The 16684-nt window shown below is 43.5% G+C and overlaps 1 protein-coding gene across 1 annotated transcript in view; it reads right to left on the bottom strand.

The window, feature by feature from the left end:
- Nucleotides 1–281: 281 nt before the first annotated feature.
- ABTB1 (ankyrin repeat and BTB domain containing 1) overlaps nucleotides 282–16684 on the bottom strand; it is a 65840-nt gene continuing 49437 nt past the window's right edge. The window contains exons 10-12 of the mRNA XM_082265180.1: nucleotides 14777–14944; nucleotides 4219–4419; nucleotides 282–630 (exon numbers count right to left, since the gene is read on the bottom strand). Of these exons, the coding sequence (XP_082121306.1) occupies nucleotides 424–630; nucleotides 4219–4419; nucleotides 14777–14944 (576 nt within the window). The 3' untranslated portion in view covers nucleotides 282–423. The remainder of the gene's footprint in view (nucleotides 631–4218; nucleotides 4420–14776; nucleotides 14945–16684) is intronic.

The raw sequence follows: 16684 nt of genomic DNA on the forward strand, positions 1-16684 counted from the left end.
ACGTAAGACAGCAAAATCCTCTAGTGGTAAAGTGGTTAAATGAGCCATTGCTGGTCTCTAACCAAAAACAGGCAGATGGTAGGGCAGAGTCTGCAGAACTGCACCCTAAGATACGTGTATGACTCTCCTTATGCTAAGCCGCTATATAGCACAGCCGGGGTAGGCACAAGATCTTCTAGCATGTTACAATTCCTATATAGGTGTGTGCTTTGAGTAATTGTTGACTGGAGTTACTCTTTTACATAAATTTAGAAAACAGAAAAGAAACAGCAGGCCTCATGTAATTCAGCCCAGCCTCAAATCGTCTGTATTACTACAAATCCCAGCATACCCCTACATCTGGAGTGATCAATATACAATATAGCAAGACCTGCTCCAACCACATAAAACAGCAGAACTGTAAAACATTTGCTCTTTGTTCGCTCAGCATTCCAATCCCAAACTGCCCAGCAGATTCTCCAAAGCATCTAATCGCTGGTTAGCTTCTTCGATGGCGCTGTAGGTTTGTACGTTGCTGGTAATGTGGAAGCGAATGTCGTCAATCAGCGGGATGGAGTCCGTCTCTTGCCGTTCCTCGACTTCAGCGGCATCTTCTCGCACCGCAGCTGCAAACTCTTCTGAATCAACCAGCTGCAAAGAGAAGGAAATTAATTTTGTACTCAATGTAAAAATCCTTTTGAGCCCATTGAGGGATGATACAGAATGGCTTAAAGCATAACTCCACTTTTGTTGAGAAAAAAAAAACATTCCCCTCTGGGTGATCTCTGTACATTGCAGGGATTGTAACAAACTTTGTTGCAGATTCCTACCTTTTGTTATTCTGAAGAAATTGTTTGTTCCTCTGTGCTGAGTGGGTCAAATGGGAGTGGTTTCATAATTATCTATCAGCTGTGGCAGCTGCAGGGCTCTAAGGCGGAAATCTGCTGGGCCTGCATCCCTTTAGACATGTTCCTATTGGGAGTATCTCACCAAAAAATGACATTTGTGTTGCAGGGGATGGCAGAAATGTGACTTGTAGCTTAGGCAGACTTCTGGGAAAATTTGTGAGCCAATCACACAAGCAGGAAATTATGTTTCTGGGGGTGTGGTCAGTATACATTCTGTGTACAGAACACCTCCAGGTAGCCCTATTGCCAGAAAATTACAACAGCTGCAGATTGAAAACCAAAGGTAATATTCAGGGCTTTTTTTCAGCTGGAACTTGGTGGAATTCCGTTCCACCACCTCTGGCTCAAGCCCTCTGCTCCTTGCTCACCAATATCACTTGTAAACACAGAAGTCCAGGTTCTGTGATTACAAGTGACAGCTTGTCTCCCAATGGCTCCCACCGATCTGATCTCCCAAGCTGCTCCCACTGAGTGCAGGATGGGGACAAGGGAGTTGCTGGTGCCTGGGGTGCAGTGCAGATGCCAACATCCCTACTGGATGATCTCCCTGGCTCCCTGCAAGTGAGAGAGGCAGAGCCACCTACAGTGAGCAGGGAGGCACTAGAGCCAGCTGGGTGTTTCAGCTTAATACAGCAACAAAAGTAATGCATGAGGAAGATTGTGGAACTTTTAGGGTAGGGGGAGAGGATGGGTCCAGGGGCAGTGGAGAGGGGCTGCATGCAGAGGTAAGGGCTGAAGAGGGTGAAAGTGAGATGTGAATGGGGATGCAGAGGTAAGCAGCTGTGAAAGAAGGTTGAACTCTTCACTCTGTATGCAACGCGCCTCTGAACTCTGCACTATGTACTGTATGTAGCGCACCCACGAACTCTGCAATCTGTGTGTAATGCACTCCTAGTATTTAATGCCCCTTTAAGACCCTCCCACTGTTAGTGAAAATTGACCGAGCCCACTATTTGATGCGATTTGGAAGGCGAATGTTTGGGGATGGGGGGGGGGGTCCTAGTTAAGTTCCTGCACCTATTTTCTGTGAATAAAAGCCATGGTAATATTACAATATGATTTGTGTCTCAATTGTATAAGCTCTATTGTTTTTTTTCTTTGTTATTTTTTTTTGCCACAAAAGTGGAGTAACCCTTTAAAACTTCAGGTTATACAGCTGCATACAGGAGGATTAGACAGTGGAAACCAAAAATAAACTGTAGGGTTAGCCTGGCCCAATCCAGACTAATGATAATCACATATGCCCCAAATAAGCAAAATGTTTTCAGGGGAAAGCAGGTATAGATAAAGATGCCCTGATCCCATAGAGCTTCCATTCTCAACCAAGGTCATGTGGAACCCTAGGGCCCTCCTCCAGAGGTTGCTAAAGATTCATTGAACTGTAGCTGATTGACCTCACATATAATGGTGCCTGCATAGATCCAGAATCAAAAAGGGGAAGTTCCGCTTTAAGGACTTGCCCCCTGCTCCTCTTGAAGAATTGGCACTTTTGAGGAGAGGGGGTGGGTAGTCGATTTTGACAAGTACCCACACCCAATTTTGCTCCGACTGCCTGGGCAAACGGAGTCTTCTAGGACAGTGGTCCTCAACTCCAGTCCTCGGGGCCCACTAACAGGCCAGATTTTAAGTATTACCTTGGGGAGATGCAGACTAGAATACTGCAATCACTGAGCAGCAAATTAGATCACCTGTGATGTAATTTGGTTATCTTGCAAACCTGGGCTGTTAGTGGGCCTTGAGGACCACTGTTCTAGGACATGTGACAGGTCCAGGAAGACTGCTTGACCATTTACGATGAACAGCACTGCTCGCGCATGCGCAGTGAGTATCCGGCTGTGAAGACGCAAGCTGGCACAGCCGGGTGCCAGCGCCAAAGAAAGACGACTGGTGATTCAGGACAAAACAAATCATACATGTCTATTTAGTGAGCTCAATGGAAATAAATAAATGTTACAATAATCCCTTTGTATGAAAGGGAGTCTAACAACATATCCATTTGCATTTAGAAGCATCTACCTAAAACTAAAATCTCAGTTCTAAGGTGGACAGACCCTGTTAGCAAGCTTTCCATGGATATAGGAAAACAGGATATCTGCGCGGTCTGATAAATCAATATAACCAATAGGCTGCTGGCACCAATTGATATGATTGTAATCCAAACAGGCAATAACAGAAAATGAGGTGCAGCGCCACAAACAAGGGATGATCAATCAATTGTCCAATAATACCAATGTGGGTAATAATGAATCCACTCAGCACATTCCGTGAAGAGAGAGGAAAAAAGTCCCACGCCCAAAAAAGGGTGATAGTTACAGAAGACACTCCACCATGGTGCTCTAGATCAGTGGTCCTCAACTCCGGTCCTCGGGGCCCACAAACAGGCCAGATTTTAAGTATTACCTTGGGGAGATGCAGACTAGAATACTGCAATCACAAATGAGATCACCTGTGATGTAATTTAGTTATCTTGCAAACCTGGCCTGTTAGTGGGCCCCGAGGACCACTGCTCTAGATGAATGAGCAGCTTACCGGAAGTAATTCTAGAAAGAGCACAGGCGCCAAACTAAGTGCAGCATGAAGGGTTTATTGGATAGTGCTGGTTTCAGGATGGCCTCCAGCAGTCACGGCTCCTGTAGTCTTTGCTTTTGGTTTTCGGCACTTCCTATGGTCGTGGAACACACGGGAGCTCCTCCTGGCGTCACTTCCCGGAACTGACGTGATGGCGCAGGTGACGCGGATGCGTTTGCGGAGCATGCTTCTTCAGGCCTGAAATAAAAAAGGCCTGAAGAAGGAGCGCATGCTCCGCAAACGCGTCTGCGTCGCTTGCGCCATCACATGAGTTCCGGGAAGTGACGCCAGGAGGAGCCCCCGTGCGTTCCACGACCATAGGAATTGCCAAAAACTAAAAGCAAAGACTACGGGAGCCGTGACCGCTGGAGGCCATCTTGAAAACAGCACTGGATTGACGATCCTTACTATGTATATTATGGATTATGCCTTACATCACTCCTGTTTGTGGGTACCATGACCTGTGCTTTATCCAATAAACCCTTCATGCTGCACTTAGTTTGGCGCCTGTGCTTTTTCTGAAATTACTTCCGGTAAGCTGCTCATTCATCTAGAGCACCATGGTGGAGTGTCTTCTGTAACTATCACCCTTTTTTAGGGCGTGGGACTTTTTTCTCTCTCTTCACGGAACGTGCCGAGTGGATTCATTCTTACCCACATTGTTGTTATTGGACAATTGATTGATCATCACTTGTTTGTGCCGCTGCACCCCATTTTCTGTTATTTCCATGGATATGAACTCTCTCTGCATAGGCTCCATTACCTTCTCGACGATTCTGGCCATGTACTCCGTACACTGATCTTCCAGGCGTGTCAACTGAAAGAGTTTTGCTATCTTCCAAATTCCAATAACGCTGTCCTCATCCAGCATCTGTGCCAATACTTTCCCGCACAGCCTCTTTAATCCCGGAAGCAGATACAGGTCGGCGACGCACAGCACCTCATATGCGTTTTCCGGACTCAGCTGAAAAACACAGAGACAAGAGCTTCAGAAAAGAGCCATGGAACAAAAGGTCATAGAAGTGATCATAGGATAAGAGATTGTTAGGGAAAAGAAAAACAGAAAATGTACTGATCTCCATCCAAAACACTCGCTTGTCCTGCCATGACCTCAGAGGACAGGAACACTACAAGGAACATTTGAGAAACAAGGTCAAATCACTATTCAGCCAAACATTTTTAAAGAGTTTAATCTGATTGATGGCTGTGAGAAACTTTTAAAGGTTGTCACTTGGAAAAAATCAGACTACGTGAGACACAGAACATTAACCACGTCCTGAACCCACAACAGTAAAATCAGTCTCTGTATATGCAGTAAAGCATGCTGGTTATACTCAATGTGGAACCTAAGGGGTTAATCCTCTGCATTGTGTAAAAAGGCTGTTTGATCCTGTCTTCTTTGGTCCTCCCCTTCTTCCACAGTCCCCAATCCATATTAGTACAGAGTACAGAGCTTGGGCATAAGCTGCACACGCTCAGTTTGGTGTGCATTGCTAGAGTTTTTTTTTTTTTTCTTGGGAGAGTGCATGTAATCAGCACAGGACCAATCAGCACTGTGCAGACAGAGGGTCAGGGGTCCTGCAGCCCCATAGGACAGTCAGAGCAGAATGAAAACTCCTCCTACAAGCTTTACCAGACACTGATCGAAGTCACAATACTGATGAGAAAAGGGATTTATCAGTTTATATTTACTAAAGTAATTGCATTTCCATGTTCTGTGTCCTGTGGGAGACCAGATATAGTGAATGCAGGCAGGTTTAGTAAGACTTTAAGCCGGCCATAAACAGTTGGCATCTCAGCTGGTTCAGCAGGGACCAGCAAAGATTCAAACCATGTATGGGCATCCTAAGTGTACCCCAGTTGATCAACTTGGGTACAACCAGCCGGTCAGATTTTTCATGCGATTATTGCCAGCAGCAATAGCCATTGGCAATAATCACTGTGTGTTCTCCCAGTTGGGACAGCTTCCCCTGCTGGGAGAACATAATAGCTCCACGCGAGGGATTCCCCTATCAAATCTGACTGTGACCCGTGGTTGCAGGAAAGAAAATCACTCCATCTATAGCCGGCTTAAAGTAATTGTAAAGGCTCCTTTTAAAAATAAATAAACATATGTTATACTTACCTCCTCTGTGCAGTGGATTTGCACAGAGCAGCCCCGATCCTCCTTTTCTTGGGCCCCTCTTTGCAGCTTCTGGATCCTCCTTTCAGTCTAGTGGCCCCACAGCAAGCAGCTTGCTATGGAGGCACCCGAGCTGAGCTGCAGCTCCGTCTCTGTCCATTCAGACACGGGGCTCCTGTTCGGCCCCACCCCCTCCCACTTTTGGCTAACTGACTTTGATTGACAGCAGCGGGAGCCAATGGTGCCACTGCTGTGTCTCAGCCAATTAGGAGGGAGAGTCCCGGACGGCCGAGGGACTTGCCGACATAGCTGGACAGAGATATGGGGCTCAGGTAAGTATTAGGGGTGCTGGGGAGGCTGCTACACACAGGTTTTTCATCCTAATGCATAGAATGCATCCTAAGCATTAGGATGCATTAAGATAATAGAATGCATTAAGATAAAAATTTTTTTTTTTTCTGGCTATGTCTCAGGTCTGCAGCTTTTATATTATTATATATTTCATTATATTTTATTATCTAACCCAACATATCAAACATAATTTTTCTTAGGGCTTTCATTTATTAAATTTGAATACATACAAATTTTTTTATTTACTAGGTTTTACGTATGAAGAAATAATAAACAGGCTTTATTTTTCTGTAATGTTTTCCAGCATTACTTTCTTGTAATTAGCGCAGCCCCAGGGCGGTTGCAAACCTCAGACATGAAATATGAACAAAGCATATCCTTCTATAGCGTGTACTTGTCTCAATCCAGAGCGCTAAGTGTAATTTCCGTCTGATGTCTCAATCCTCTGCTATCCACATTAATTTGCTTTGGACAAATTTTCCTGACACCAAGAGAGAAAAGGTGACAAGGGAGGGAGCTCCAGCAGAGTGACAGCCTCAGCTCTCCTCCTATGTGAAGGAGGTGTGTGTCTTTTCCTTCCAATCAGCTCTCTTCTCACTAAGCTTTGCCGGTCAGCTCTTCGTGCCCCCCCCCCCCTTTTTTTTTTATTTGTTCTTAGACATGCTTATAAATTCTGTACTTTGAACAGATGTAGAGAAGAGAAGACTGCAGATAAACAGGTACAACTTATGCAAGGAGGATTTTATGTATCACCTGAGGCCAATCTCTTCACTGGATACATGTGAGGGGTTGCTACCACTTTAAGCTCAAAGTAAAAGCCCTGCATTTTATTTTAAGGACGCTTTATTCCCCTTTTTGCACCTACATTGCAACGCACACTTGAAAAAAAAACCAACAAAAAACGTGTAATTTGTTAACATAGCATTTAGATCAGATTAAATCAGGTTGGAAGGACACAAATTAGCAAAGGGGCTATTTTTTTATATCACAAAGCACCCAGGAATTTACAAGCACGCTGCATTTATGGTATTTCCTATGCTTATCATGCAGATGGGGGGGGGGGGGGGGTGTTGCAGCAAACTGGAGTTTTCTGTTTACAAAACACTAACGGGTCCAAAGTCTACCTATGTGTAACTCTTTATTGCCCCCTGCTGGGCACGTCTATTAAAAGGCATAGCCCACTTATAAATCTGAACCTGTGTTTTTGTCGATCGATTCTAAAAATAAATTTATTGCCCAAGAGTATGCACCACAAGAGGTCTGTCGGTACCTAGCCAAAAAGGCCTCTCTGTGCTCATCTGATCTAATTTCACTCTGCGACTAGGGCCTCACTTTATCTGACCCCATAGCTACGTTTTTCCAATGGCCAGCTCCTGTAGAATGAGATTGCATCATTGGTTAGTAAATACATTCTCAGAGGATAGTTTGATGGCAGGTGGAAGGGCTTAAAAACGATAAAGTCAGACATCAGTACAGTGGAACTAAATCAGTGGGGCACCAGAAGGGACTTTTCTGGTCGAAGAAGGCACTTCAGGCGTTTAGTGGCGTTTGCTCTTAGTCAGGACTTTATTTGTAGAAATGTAAAATTAAAGGGCAATTCCAGTCAAAAATTACATTTTTGCTATTAATGGTATGTAAAATATCTTTATCTTTGATAGTATTCATTTTCTGAATAGCTGATTGTGTAGCTTAGAAAGTTTTATCTAAGCTAGATGTAGCAGGTTTTCCAGGCCTGTGGCCTGATGTGAGTCTGCCATTGTTACCGGTTACCTTTCCAGCCCATGTGAGCTGCGACCCTGGGAGTGAGAACTGAGACATGGACAACTCCGGCATCTTGGTTTTGTTGTTTTATTGTAGATAAAGGGGATGGGAGAAGGGAATGAGTGGGATACTCCTTTAGGCTTCAACTATGTACACTTGGGACTTGGTTCCTAAAAAATGCCCGTTGGCGCTTCCTTGACGCCACCCGGCGCCAGCCAACGCTCACTAACTCTGAGAATACTCTGTAGCTTAATAGAAGTGCTGAGTCCTTGACTTGAAGTCCAAAAGATCCAGGACTGTTAAATTGTAGAACCACCGACACTGTTACACTGCAACAAGTCACTGAATGCTTCCCTCCCGCCTTGCTCTGGCTCGAGGTAGTACGTTGTAGAACTGTAAATCCCAGCTGGCACACTCTCTGTACATTTCAGGGCCCAATAGTAGGTGCCCCCTTTAACCTTGAATCCTTCGGGGTTCACTGTCTATGTACCATCCTCTAACTTCAGGGTCCTCAACCTAGGTACCCCTTTCCGCTAGCTGGCACTGGATCCCAGAACCTCTTCCAGAGTGGTCCCCTTCAACTCTGGCAGACCCCCAGGGGCAATCCTCAGTACTTACGACCTGTGTAGGCTTTCCTGGGACTGAACCCCTCTCTCTCTCTCTCCGCAGGTTCTCGGTTTACCGGATCCCCTCAGCTCAACTCAGGACACTCTAAATTCTCAGGCTACACTGCGAGATATCCTCTTCCCTCAGACAGGAGGAGAGACAGCCGCACTCTCCTTCCTGGGACTCTGATCCCCCCAAAAACATTGTGTCATGTGTCACCCCCAAACTTATACCCCCCCAGAATCCCTTGCAGCACAATCTGCCTTCTGGGGTAGTTACAAGCCTGGATGTGTCCCCTGAATGGGTTTCCCCCACCGCCCTATGAGAACCCTCTCACAGGAGCCAGTGGGGAGACTCTCCCTTCAGCAGGCACACCTGGAAACCATGACACCCTGACTAAATAAATCACAGCCCTGCTGTTAGGCAGACAAGGCCCACTATACCTTTACCTAGCACCTACCTGTAAGGTGCTACATAGACAATCAGCTTTTTCTTGGTGTTCAACAACGCTAATCTCCCTTTATCTGAATTCTGAATTCTGCCTCGCACTTCCTGAAAACGTTGTCAGTCTCTCTTGCACAGGTATGCCTACTATTCATTACAACCTCCCCTGTTCTGCCCAGTCCCGTCAAGCCACCATCCCTCCTCTCCTTAGCCACATCACACACACACACTTTCATGCATGCACTCACATCACACACACAGTTTCAAGTATGCACATACACTCGCTTTCATGCATGCATTCACACAAACACACTGTCACGCATGCACACACACTCCCATTCACACATGCACACACACACACACTGTCATGCATGCACACACACACACACACACACTTTCATGAAATAAGTCAATATTGCCCACATTTGAGAGAGCAGAAAAGATGAAAAGTAAAATATTAGTAGACAGACAGATACATACTCACTGACTATGCCCCTTGTTTAGAGCAAAAACAGCACAGTTAAAAAAAAAAAAAAATCACTGTCCCAGATGACACCTGAAATATCTGACTTACTATGCACACTGGATCAAGGGGGGGGAGAAAGACGGAGTCTAATGCATCCCTGTTGCCATGGAAATGACGCCACCATACAGCAAGCGTGCAGCGTCATTTCCCTTTACTCTATGTGCCCATAATCAGGAAGTGACGTAAAGCCGATACAGGTCCAGCACGCCCAACAGCTGTAAACGGCGGAGGGAGCTGGGGAATGAAGATCCTGTGGCTGGCGCTATTTCAATCAAAAAATAAGGTACAAAGGAAGATTGATTTGTTTAAACAATACAGATCGATTTCAATAACTCATTACATGTCAGTAATGAGTTTTACTGTGGTTGTCTATACTATTACTTTAATACAGATTTACTTTAAATCCCAACTGAGCATTCAGTTTACCATCCACTTAGTATGTTCCAGGGGCATCAAAGTAAAAGGTCTTCTTTTTAAAGCAGCCAAAGCCTGAGCAGAAAAGCCTGTCCTCCACCAGCAGCTAAAGTTGGGAAGCATTGGTCTTAATGGGGATGTCTTGCACACCCCTGCTGAGTCAGACCTATAGTTGTGCAATCAGAAAAGCTCATGCTCCCCACTGATTGGAGAGCTCAAGATCGGACTCAGGAGGGGGCATGACTGACTTGTGCAGAGAGACCACTGCTTCCCTACAGACAGCAAGGAACCTACTCTAGAGTCTACTCTAGTTTACGTCCTCTAAGTTTAGTTTGGCTTTAAAGAAAACCTATGTTGGAAGGGATTTAGAGGCTGCCATGGCCTACCATTAGAAAGTTCTAGGTTCCATGCCAATGTGCTTGCTTCCCCAGCCATTGTTGGGGATCGCGGTCTCTTCCACCTGCATAGTACAAACTCAGCAGAGCTCAAGAAAAGTATAACTATTAGTGGTTAATCTGGTCTCTGACACATCCCTGAGCTCCGCTGTGGGTACAAGAATATCCTTTAACAGGCAACAGATACGCCCAAGCCTGTCTAAAGCCTAGTACACAAGGGCCGAATGTCAGGCGGCATCGGCCAGTTCAATAGAAACCGGCTGACATTTTGGCCCATGTGTTACTTCATGGAGGAATTCCAAAATGGAAATTATATTCTTAACTTGAAGTCCCTTGAAAGAACACTAGGAATTATATGCCTTCCACACCTTAGGAATTAAATGCCTTCCACACCTTCATGTAGATAGCCCTGGTCTTCTTCTGAAACCAAGCCATCAGACAATCCGACTTTGGATGGTTCAGGGTTCCCTGCGTTAGTAGATCGAGCGGAAGTTTCCAGGGGGGGGGGGGGGTTGTGCCTAGATTTAGAAGTGTCGCAAACCATGGCTCCTTTGGCCAAAAGGGAGTGATCAAGTTTATGTGGATTCTTCCATGAACCTTAAACTCCCTGGGGACCTGAAGTCTCAACTGGAAGGGGGGGGGGGGGGACACACGTAGCACAAGGGGAAGTCCAACAGATGAGCAAGAGCGTCTAGATCCTAGGCCTGATCCTCTCTGTGAAGAGAGAAGAATATTGGTGCATTTTGCTGGGTTGCAAATAGATCGACCTGAGGATGGCCCCAGATTTTCTCAACCATCAGGAAAACTTCCTGGTTTAAGCTCCATTCTGCTTCTACTATCCTCTTTCAGCTTAAGAGATCTGCCAAGAGATTTTGGGATCTTTTCGGGTGAATTGCTCTAAGAGAAGACACATTTTGTTCTGCTCAGGTAAGTAGCTGCATGGCCAGATTCGAGAGACTCCTGCTCCTTGTTCCCCCTTGTTTCGACACATAGGCCACTGCCATCATGTTGTCCGACAGGACCTGAACATGTTGATTCCTGCCAGCTTGCTGAAAGGACAGGAGGCCCAGAAGGATGGCCTTTAACTCTCGCTAGTTGGATGATTTCCTGGCCTCTGTCTTTGACCATGACCCTAGAACACCAAGGTTGTCTAGATGGGCCCCCCAGCCCCAGGCACTGGCATCCGTGGTCAGCCGTTTGTTTAGAGGAAAAGACCACGACAGGCTGTTTTGTCAGTTTGACCAGATTTCCCCACCACCAGAGAGCCCTCTTCACCGTCGCCGCAATCCTGATTGGCTTCTCTAGGGGCTCCAGATATGACCATTTCAGTAGAATGTCCATCTGGAGCTGGGGAGAATGTAGCCTGGCCCACTGGATGGCTGGTATGGATGATGCAAGTAGACCTAGTGCTTCCATAGCCATCTGAACCATCACTGCGAGTTTGGTCTGAATCTGACCCACCGGAGACTCAAATCTTTACAAGATTGTAAAGATTCCTCTTTATCAAGGCAGCTATGGAAGCTTTGCACGGCGGCTTTGGCCATGAATCTCTCAGGGGGTTTTTGCAAGAAGGACACTTCCTTTGAACTGAGGGAGATCCTTTAGGATTTAAATGTGGCTTTGACCTGAAATCAAAACATAAAACAAAAAGCCAACAGTCACCTAACAGCTGAGACTGATGGCTATCAGAGTGAACAGACTACTACCACCTCAGGAGGAGAAAGAGACCCCCTGTGCACTAACCAGCCAACACTAAAAGACAGGGTCCCTGCCTAAACTGTAAGGCTGAGAAAAGTAATCACAGCACTTACAGAGCAGGCAACCACAGGAGGAAGTACAACAACCAACAATAAGGCCAATAGTGAAGACAGAGGCACCACTGTACCCCTCTTACCTGGGCCTGGCCGGTGCTTGCGGCGCCTGCTTCCGCCGAAGCTGCAGCCCTCTCCTCCATCTCGTGCAGAGTGCCCAGCAATTGACAGAACCACTATCGGTTTTAAATCCACGCATCCATCATCACCACGTCTTTGGGACCGGAAACGGACACACCGACCTGGGGCAACAAGACATACTCTGAATTGTGTAAACTAAATCAGGCGGGCAGATGGCGAGCACATGGGGTGACCCATCTTACCCACATCCTGCGGGAGGGGTCCCTCCTGTCCTTTGAGCAACTTAAGGCGTGCTTCTCGCTGCCGGACAGTATGCAGTTCTATTATTTCCAATTACAGCACGCGATGCGGGCGCAGACGGCCCGGGGACACATTTTCTGTCCCCGACCCGGGTCTTCTTTCTTATGCAACAGTTTACAGGCACCAAAGGTTTCATATCCAGTTGCTATGCCTCTCTCCTGGACACGTTTTTGGAGAAGTACCCCAGTAGGGCCTGTGACCACTGGAGCATGGATGTGGGGGAGATCCCGGGAGAACAGTGGGAGGAGGCCTTGGAGGCAGTACGTAGCTGCTCTCTCAATGTTTCCCATCAGGTTTCACAGCTTTACATCCTACTCCGAGTGCATCACACTCCCCTCAATCTTCATGCCATGGGCCTTTGTGACGATGACCTTTGTGGACGATGCCAGAGAGAGACGGGGGATTTGATTCATTTAAAGTGGCGATGTCCAAAGCTGCATAGATATTGGTCCAATGTGTTATCTGCCATAACTAGGGCTCTGGGGGTGGATATTCCCGGGGATCCCCGTCACTGTATCTTAGGGATCATGGATCAAATAGTGGAGGACAGGTTTTTGAGAGAGGCCGCATCTTGGGCTCTCTTTCAGGCCCGATTAGTTATCCTGAGACACTGGATAACTCCGGAGCCACCTACTTACAGGATGTGGTTGGAACAGATGGGTAATACTCTGCGTATGAAGAAGGTTATTTACCAGCATAGAGGGGCACCTCAGAAGTTCTCCAAGGTGTGGGGTGTATGGTTGAACAGTCCGGGGATGGCCCCCAATGATCTTATTCTGGATTGATTGCTAATGTAGATCTCAGGGGTACATATCCGATCTGCTTTTTGTAGGGGTAGAGGGGATGAGTGAGTTACACGCATTTCCTTATATCATTTTATGTCTTATGTGCCTTGTACTATCATCCTTTGCGCTATTGATGTGGGGAGTGTTGCGGAATACTTGCATAATGTTAGCAGTCTGTTGCTGTCTTCTGACAGTCTTATTTGTAATGGTGTGTATTTCTTTCTCAATAAAAAACTTTTTGAGTTAAAAAAAAGTATGTGAACCAGGGCTGCAGATGAGGTGGTAGCACCTGCCCTTCTGTACAGGGCCCATGCCCCATAAGTTCAACAGGGGGGCCCAAAGCAGCAGGAGCGGGTACAAGTACTCAAAACAATCCCTATGGCCCTCCCTGTGTTTGCAATACTTCAGTTTGTGAATGAACAGGGAGCCTCTGTATAGAGTGCTTCCTGTTCATTCACTCTGCAGCTGAGGTTGCAGAGGAAGGATTGAGGAATCTGTGTCCTCAGTCGCTTTCTCGGTCTCAAAAGTGAGACATTGGGTGTCTCTTTAGACCCCTGATTTTTCACCAACCTCCACAGGGCTGTAAAAACATGAAAAAAGCTAAAATCGTAAAAAAAAAAAAAAAAAAAAATAATAATAAAAATAATAATAATAATAATATTAATAATAATATTAATAATAATAATATAATAATATAATAAAAATAACAACATAATATAAAATAATTAAACACCCCCAAAAAACACCACATTACTAAGGGGCCTCATTCTCATGGGTATTCTGGTTGTACAGATTAGTGGTTTATTCAAACGGCTGGAGCCACCTGTTAGGCTTGATTCGCTGTTCCTGTCAGCTGGGTTGTACAGGGCCCCATGATTTCTAACAGAAGCTCTGGTGTGAACTATAGCACAGCTGCATCCAAGGAAGGAGAATCATGCGGTACCTGTAACGACCAATCATCTATGAGGCCTCATGCACACTGAGCGTTTTCACAGCTGCTGTTTTTGGCGTCAGATTTTTTTTTTCTACAGCCAGTAAACTCCCCAGCATGTTATCCTATGTGTCCATGCACACATAGGCTGCTATCGGCAGTTTTTGGCAGGGGCATTTTCTGGCTGGAAAACCCCCCCAGAAATAGTGGGTTTTGAGAGGAATTTTTCAGCTGTTAATTCGCTCTCTGATAAAAGTTTAAAAAAATGCCAAAAAACGTGGCTATTGGGTCTTTATCCACTTTTTTCAGCCATAAGCTTTTGTGAGAGTTTAGTTTTGCTAAAAAAAAATAAAAAGCTAAAAAAAACCCACAGCTGAAATAAGCTTCAAAACGCTACTGCAAAAAAAGCTGAAAAAAACTCCATCTACACCTACAGCATTCTACAGGCATTTTGGAAACGTCCAGTGTGCATGAGGCCTTAATGCTAATGGTGAACTCCCAACAAAATGACTAATTAAAATATGTGAAAAGGGACAGATTCACCTCCAGTTATGTTGTGTGATCCAGGAACATCTACCAGACAACACAGCTTTGTCCTGAACCTCCCTGCAGACTAAAGTGATGCTGATCAAAATGGCTTTCCCAAGACCCATCCCCGGAATCTGGCCAATGAAGGAGCAGCAGCACAATGGTGAAAGCCTCTGCTCTCCTTTACTCTGCACTACAGACCAACACAGGCATTCTGGGGGGCGACAGTATTATTCAATCGGTCACGGCGGTTGCAGGGTGATCACCTCGGTGTCATCGCTGTAGATGTAGTATAGGACGCGGGTGAAGGTCTCCTCGTTGATGTTGTGCAGGGTAATCACCGGGATGCTGGGCTGGCTCTGCAGCTCCTGGCTCTCGCAGAAGTGATCTTGCAGCAAAGCTTTGAAGTAGTCGCTCCGGCCACAGAAAAACGACTGCAATGTAAGAAATGTTGACATTAAACAATTCGTCTGCTGCGCTAAATAAAGCAGCCATGTACAACCTCTAAACTCCAGCTGTTCAGCAACATCGAGGCCATGAACTTTTCTGATGTCTTCCGCTTTGCTCCATTAAATATACAATTAGAAGCATTTTATTAGTTCTGCAAAGTAAATATTTTAATCTCATCACAAAATAATTGAGAACTTTTTTTTTTGCACTAAGTTACATTTTCAGGACAAGCTTTTGAGGCCTACCACCTTCTTCTAAAGTCAAAGCAGTACTGATATTATTATTACTATTACGGATATTATTATTACTATTGCTGATATTATTATTATTATCAGTTCTGATATTATTATTACTATTACTGATATTATTATTACTATTGCTGATATTATTATTATTATCAGTTCTGATATTATTACTACTATTACGGATATTATTATTATTATTATTACTATTACTGATATTATTACTACTATTACAGATATTATTATTACTATTACTGATATTATTATTATCAGTTCTGATATTATTATTACTATTACGGATATTATTATTACTATTGCTGATATTATTATTATTATCCGTTCTGATATTATTATTACCATTACTGATATTATTATTACTATTGCTGATATTATTATTATTATCAGTTCTGATATTATTACTACTATTACTGATATTATTATTATTATTACTATTACTGATATTATTACTACTATTACAGATATTAATATTACTATTACTGATATTATTATTATCAGTTCTGATATTATTACTACTATTACTGATATTATTATTATTATTATTATTATTATTATTATTATTACTATTACTGATATTATTATTATCAGTACTGATATTATTATTACTGATATTATTATTACTGATATTATTATTACTATTGCTGATATTATTATTATTATTATCAGTTCTGATATTATTATTACTATTACTGATATTATTATTACTGATATTATCATCAGTACTGATATTATTATTATTATCAGTTCTGATATTATTACTACTATTACTGATATTATTATTATTATTACTATTACTGATATTATTATTATTATTATTATTATTATTATTATAAGTACTGATATTATTATTACTATTACTGATATTATTATTACTATTGCTGATATTATTATTATTATCAGTACTGATATTATTATTACTATTACTGATATTATTATTATCAGTTCTGATATTATTATTACTATTACTGATATTATTATTATTATCAGTTCTGATATTATTACTACTATTACTGATATTATTATTATTATTATTACTATTACTGATATTATTATTACTATTACTGATATTATTATTACTATTGCTGATATTATTATTATCAGTTCTGATATTATTACTATTACTGATATTATCATCAGTACTGATATTATTATTACTATTACTGATATTATTATTATGATCAGTACTGATATTATTATTACTATTACTGATATTATTATTATGATCAGTACTGATATTATTAGGCCTCATGCACACGGGACGTTTTTACAGCGGCTGTTTTTGGTGTCCAACGTTTTTTTCTGCAGCCAGTAAACTCCCCCGCATGTTATCCTATGTTTCCATGCACACATAGACAGTTATTAGCAGTTTTTGGCTGGGGCGTTTTCTAGTGGGTTCAGAACTAGTGGGTTTTGAGAGGAGTTTTTCAGCTGTAAAAACTCTGATAAAAGCTGAAAAACGCCCAA

The sequence above is a fragment of the Pelophylax lessonae genome (genome assembly GCF_965119305.1).
Source record: "Pelophylax lessonae genome assembly, chromosome: 8".
Taxonomy (NCBI): domain Eukaryota; kingdom Metazoa; phylum Chordata; class Amphibia; order Anura; family Ranidae; genus Pelophylax; species Pelophylax lessonae.